Genomic DNA, 6,159 nt, shown 5'->3' on the forward strand with positions numbered 1-6,159 from the left:
TTACCTCTGTAAGCAGCAATGAGTTCCAGGTCTTATGCAGTAAGCAATCCTAATTTCAGTTTCATGGCACTCAACTTTACACCGACCATTACCCTTTTTGCACAGTTTCCTCATATCCACGCTACCATACTGGGGGAATTTCTTTCTGGCTGTAAGAAGGAAAGAATGACTGAGATTAGCAACCTAGCTATGACACACCCATATTTTAAAAGGAGAAAGAGAGTTCAAGAAGCAAAAGGTCATAGAACAGGGCAAAAGAAAAAATGCCTCTTCTAATTTATGGCTGTGAAAATTCTACTGAGGAAAGGTGAGGTGAATATACCATCCCTTAATGCAAAGTCAATCCTGTAAATCAGACAGTGTCTGGGACCTAAGTGAGGTGTGCCCTGCTTGCTGCCTTACAGGTTACTACATAGTAATCCTATATAATAAAGAGCTAATACGCTAATTAGACCGAACAGCAGAACAACCGTCCAGACAACCTTCCAGACGAAGCTGGGGTTGCAAGGGCTGTCGAAGGCTGCGAGGGGCTGCGAGGGCCGAGCCCCTTGCACAAATTTCGTGCATCGGGCCTCTAGTTCAAGGATAGTTCCCAAAGTCAACAGGGGAAAAAAAGGTGTTCATAATTTATTTTCTGTTGGGTTTAGTCTCTACAATCATCTAATTGTATCGGGTTTCCCCCTTTTCTGATTTCACAAACATTACAGTTTGTTCTCAACCTTCTTAATGCCGCGACCCTTTAATACAGTTCTTCATGTTGTGGTGACCCCCAACCATAAAATTATTTTCATTGTTATTTAATAACTGTAATTTTGCTATGGTTATGAATCATAATGTAAATATCTGATATGCTATATGTGTTTTCTGATGGTCGCGACCCACAGGTTGAGAACCGCTGATTTAGACGAAACATTGTGCTTTATGAGTTCTTCAAGAGATTTCCATTGCAGCTTGATTTTACTTTTCTAAAGTGTTGAGAGAGAGAGGGGGTCATTGTTGGACAATTTGTCCGACTTCCTACAATTCTGGGTATTACCAGTTTTACTTCTTTGAAGAAATGATCTAACTTAGACACATGTCCGATGACAGCATTGATTTTTTTTAATTGGAATGTCTAGAATGTGTGGCCTTTGTTGGCCATGACATGATTTCTAAAATTACCAGGCTCTGACATACATGTTTTATCTTGTAGCTTGTAGATTGACACTCATTAGTTTATTATTTAGAATAGTGCAAGATACTTGGGGAATTGGGGGATGTTGGTCTGATAGGCTGTAAGATCCATTCCAAGCAAAATGTATCTTAATTTTATATTTCACATTATATGTAGTCCCATGTGTTTTCAGAAGCCCTTTATTTTAGAGTCTTTTTTTTTTGTAAACCCATCAGTTTTTATAATTAATGTTCTTACTCATATGGTGAGATTAAGGACAACTGTCATGGGAGAATTCTAAATTTTGCAGATATCTGACCAAAGAGCAGATTCAACTATTTTTGTATATTTCTGGTATGAAATAAAATAAATTTTACCACTACTTCCTGCCATTAATTACAGCTTTGTGTCCCAATCAGTGCCTTTAACGGCCAGGTCTTTCTTGCTAAACATTCTGTCTGCATTTTCAACAGTTGGTGGTGAGTAATGATACTTACTAGTGAATGCATAGACATTATCCATATTGTTGTTATAAGAAGCTGATATAAAATCTAGCTCTTCCATTAAAATTAGCTCTCACTATGACTGAAGCAGTGCAGAATATGGCTTATAGCAGAAAAAAGTAGTTACTCTGCACAGATTAAATATTAACTTCTAAATACCATTATCTAGTCTACTATTTCTGAGGAGTTATTATTGTTAAACCCATATGGTTTGCTAGTGAAAGAAACCTGAATTACACTCACTTTAGACAGAGATCTGTCACATTTCACACTATTGTCCAATAGTCACTATTGTCCAATTGACCTCACCCCTTCCCTTATTAGTTCTTTATCTTAGTTCACCTTTCTAAAATTGTGTTTTTTTTCTTCTCATTCTGACCTTTACATATAGGTATTCCCCAAAATGTGTCTTTGGATCACTAATACAGTGGGGCCTTGACTTACAAGTGTCCCGACTAATGAGTTTTTTGAGATACCAGCTGTCTCTCAGCCGATATTTTGCATTGAGTTGATAGAGTAATTTGAGTTAACGAGCTCCTTAACGAGCTCCGTCTTGGAATGAATTAAACTCGTAAGTCAAGGCCCCACTGTATTCATCTTTGCAAGCATCCATCCACTCATTCAACTATTAAGTACAGTTGACCCTTGAAGAAAGCAGGCCTCAGAGGCACCCACTTCCTACAAGATCCAAAAGCCAACTATAACTTTTGATTCCCCCAAAACTTAACTACTAATAGCCTACTGTTGACCGGAAGCCTTACCAATAACATAAGCAGTTGATTTAACACATATTTTGGATGTTCTATGTATTATATACTATATTCTTACAACAGAGTAAGCTAGAGTGAAAGAAGTGTTATTAAGAAGACCATAAGGATGAGAAAATAATTTATAGTATTTGTTGAAAAATATGTATTAGTAAGTGAACCCACACAGTTCAAGCCTGTGCATACTCCTTGTTAAGCTCTATGCAGTCTCTACAGCAGGGGTTCTCACCCTGGGCACTATTGACCTTTGGTTGAACAATTCTTTGATGTGAGATGCTATCCTGTTCACTGAAGGATGTTTAGCAATATCTCTGGCTCTACCACTAGATACCAGTGGAACCAGTTGTATCAACCTAAAAGGTCTCCAGACATTGCCAGACAATACATAGTTGACCTATATTGAAAACCACTGTTCTCTTGGTGCTGTGATAAGCCAAACATACATTATCTCTACCCTCAGATACATTGTTCAAATACAATCTTCTCTGATTGTATTTGAAAATGCTGATCATTTTCAAGAAAGTGATCTCTCTTTTCATTGCTCTCACATGTAATATTCATATCGCATGGTAGAGGAATTCTTTAAAATAATATATGAAGTCCTACTTAATCTATAAGATAGAAATGAGCTAGATGATTCCTAAAATATTTTCAACCCATGATTTCTTATTTTTACTAATCTGCTATTTTATTCCTTAGGCTACCATTCACCTCCTTGGAAATGGGGAAAATCATGACTACACTTTCAGCACAAGACTATACTATCTATCCTATGATCAAAGTACATAGCAAATTTAAAGAAAAATAATTATTGGCAATGACACATTTTTCAATTTGGCAGATAAAGCAAAACAATAGGTGAGAATAAAATAACACCTCATTTGTAGACATGCATTTGTAAACTCTAGAAAATGAAGAGGAAAACTAAGTGAGTTCACTGGAAATTTCCTTACATAGAAAATGTAAGGACATTTATCTGGACATTTTTTCATCTGTAACTGTCTTAACTGGGAATAAGGTTTTCTATCTCAATTTTGAGTAAGAATTTTCTCCATTTAAAGATGAGGTATAAAAAAAATCAACTCTGAAAGATTGTCATACAAATGTCATTTAATTTTATTCAGTTTAGTTCAACTACCATATGTTAGTGAACTAACTCTAAGATGAAAGACAAGATTTTTACTGTTTTTATTATTTCCTAAAATGTCTATATTTTATACCACATCTCTTCTAATTTTGTGGAGAAAATACATATCTTGACATATTTCTTTCACTTTGATATTTTTTTGTCAGTAATAGTAAGTGTTCTCTAAAAGTTTTGTATATATGTAATTAACAAGGACAATGACCTCATTTTGTAAATATGTTACTATATTCCCCAAGTGGTTTATAATTTCTAAGTCTACAGGACACATAAATTTTTTAATTTGTTGAAAAATGCATTAATAACTTTGGTTATGAGTAGGGACACCCGATTTGGTTACTACAAGGAAAAATAAATTAATAATATACAAAAACACTTGGCATAGTGATTTACTAATATTAGCTACTATTGGAATTAAGAGAAAAATATTTATTACATATGAATAGAATTTTATTTTGGCTCTTTCTAGAGCCGAGAAAAATCCAGAGATCTTTTTCTAATAATTTATTTTCTTAGCTAAATTAACAACAGCATTACTTTGTTACTTTATTGATATTTGCCCAACAGTAAAAATGTTGCAGAAATACAAGTATCTGTTATATGTTAAGTATAATAGTAAATATTTTAATGCTTGTGGTATTAAATTAATGAATGTCTGAATCAATAATATAAGAATATATACCTAGAAGTTTCCATTGAGATCACTTTTGTTAGCAGATGCCCCTATTTAGAATTTTATCCACTTCAACCTTTCAATGATAATTAATCAGTTAATTATGTGTAAATTTTTAGATTGTCATGATGGACTCTTTTAATATTCACAATGAAAGATAAGTTAACTTAGTCTCCTAGACCTCAGTTATGATCTCTACTGGACCTAAGAAAATAATATAGGTACTAAAAATAACTATTCTTATAGTTAGTGAATTTGAGCCTGATTTCAATGCTGGCATCATAAATTGAGTAGACTTGAGTATGTTCTTTCACCTTAAGCTCTTTAAGAAGAAGAGAATAGACTCAGTGATGGTTCTATCTCAAAAACTTATTTTTCTATTTCTGTACAATTAGTACTCACACATTAATTCAGAAGAAGAGAATCATGTTACATACCTGATGTGAGGATATAGTCCTTAAGGGGGAAAAAGTTCTCATGAAAAATAGAGCTCATATGCAAGGTATTACACTCAACATTCATATGATCGGTAGCACTCAAAGACATGAGTATTGACTAAAAATATTGAAAGAAAGGTCAAGAAGGGACATGATTTGCTGATAGTACAAAGAACAGAATACTAAGGAAGGCTTTCTACTCACTGGAAGTACTATGCTACCTTAGACTTAAAAGAAGACAAAGATAAATAGTTTGATGGCTTTCTACTAATTGGAAGTACTATGCTACTTTAAGCTTAAAAGATAGATTGTTCCCTAACAATGAACCATTTACTCTTTACAGTTGATTATGTTAAAGACTATTTTCCCAGCAAGAACAGATTTTAACTGATTGTTGCAGGATGGAAGTGATAAGACTAATGTATTGATCTTATATTTTTTTAATTTTTCATCTTGAGATCATTTTAGACTTATAGAAGAGTTACAAAAATGATAGAGGCCAAATTCCCCTATGGTAACATCTCATGTAACTATGCCTCACTTATCGAAACTAAGAAGTTATTATTGGTATAATACTGTTAAATAAACGATAGACTTTATGTTTCACCTGTTTTCCCATTATTGCCCCCCTTCTTTTCTGTTCTGGGGTCCAATCTACAGCATCACAATGCTTTTGGTATAAAAATTACTTTAAACCCTTTTTTATTACCACACCTTTAACCAGAAATAGTGGATGTCTTCTCAAATTCATTCGCACAAATATACCCATAAACCTCTCTATGTTACCTGGTAAAATTGTGACCCAAATGAGAAGAATAAAGAAAAAGAGATGAATCTTCATGGTAGGGAATGCCTTAGGAAAAAAGTGTCAACGGATCTTCTTTTTCAAGTCAGGTTTTTCACATAAGGAAACAGAACCCTTTTTATTTATAGATGCTCCTGGGAAGTGGTCTAACTACTGAGGCTTATCAATAGCGAGGACATTTGTATGCTTGGTTGAATTGTGCCATGTTCAAAGGACATGGTCACAAAAATTATTTTTAAGTTTTGTCATGAAAGTAACAACTAATTATGTTACCTTAATATATTCATGAAAACACAATCTTTAAGGGATTTTTGAAGAATGTGGGTTTGGATTGCTAAAACATCGCAGTAAAAATGTTGCAGAAATGCAATCCTCTGGTATATGTTATATATAATGCTAAATATTTTGATGCTCATAGTATTAAATTAATGAATATCTGAATCAGTACTATAGGATTTTGTTTTATAGGAGTTTCCATTGAGATCACTTTTGTTTACAGATGAAAACAATGAGAACCAGGGAGGTTGAATGATTTATTTTAATTCAGATAATATGTAATTATTTAAATGTGATATGACGAGCAAATTCTGGATTCACTAATGAGCATGGAAAATACTTTATGCAGTAGGTTTTTAAGTCTGACGTAAACTTCTTATAATAAATTATCTGATTTTAAA

General features: G+C 33.5%; 1 protein-coding gene across 1 annotated transcript; it reads right to left on the reverse strand.

Annotated features, from left to right (window-relative positions):
* Positions 1–5,518, reverse strand: LOC102425350 (beta-defensin 110). Its single transcript, XM_006093219.1, has 2 exons — positions 5,464–5,518; positions 1–149 (listed from the first exon to the last, which is right to left on the reverse strand). Exons 1-2 carry the CDS (start codon positions 5,516–5,518, stop codon positions 1–3), a joined length of 204 nt encoding a protein of 67 aa, XP_006093281.1.
* Between the last annotated feature and the right edge of the window lie 641 nt (positions 5,519–6,159).

This window comes from Myotis lucifugus, unplaced genomic scaffold (assembly GCF_000147115.1).
Source record: "Myotis lucifugus unplaced genomic scaffold, Myoluc2.0 scaffold_111, whole genome shotgun sequence".
Classification (NCBI taxonomy): domain Eukaryota; kingdom Metazoa; phylum Chordata; class Mammalia; order Chiroptera; family Vespertilionidae; genus Myotis; species Myotis lucifugus.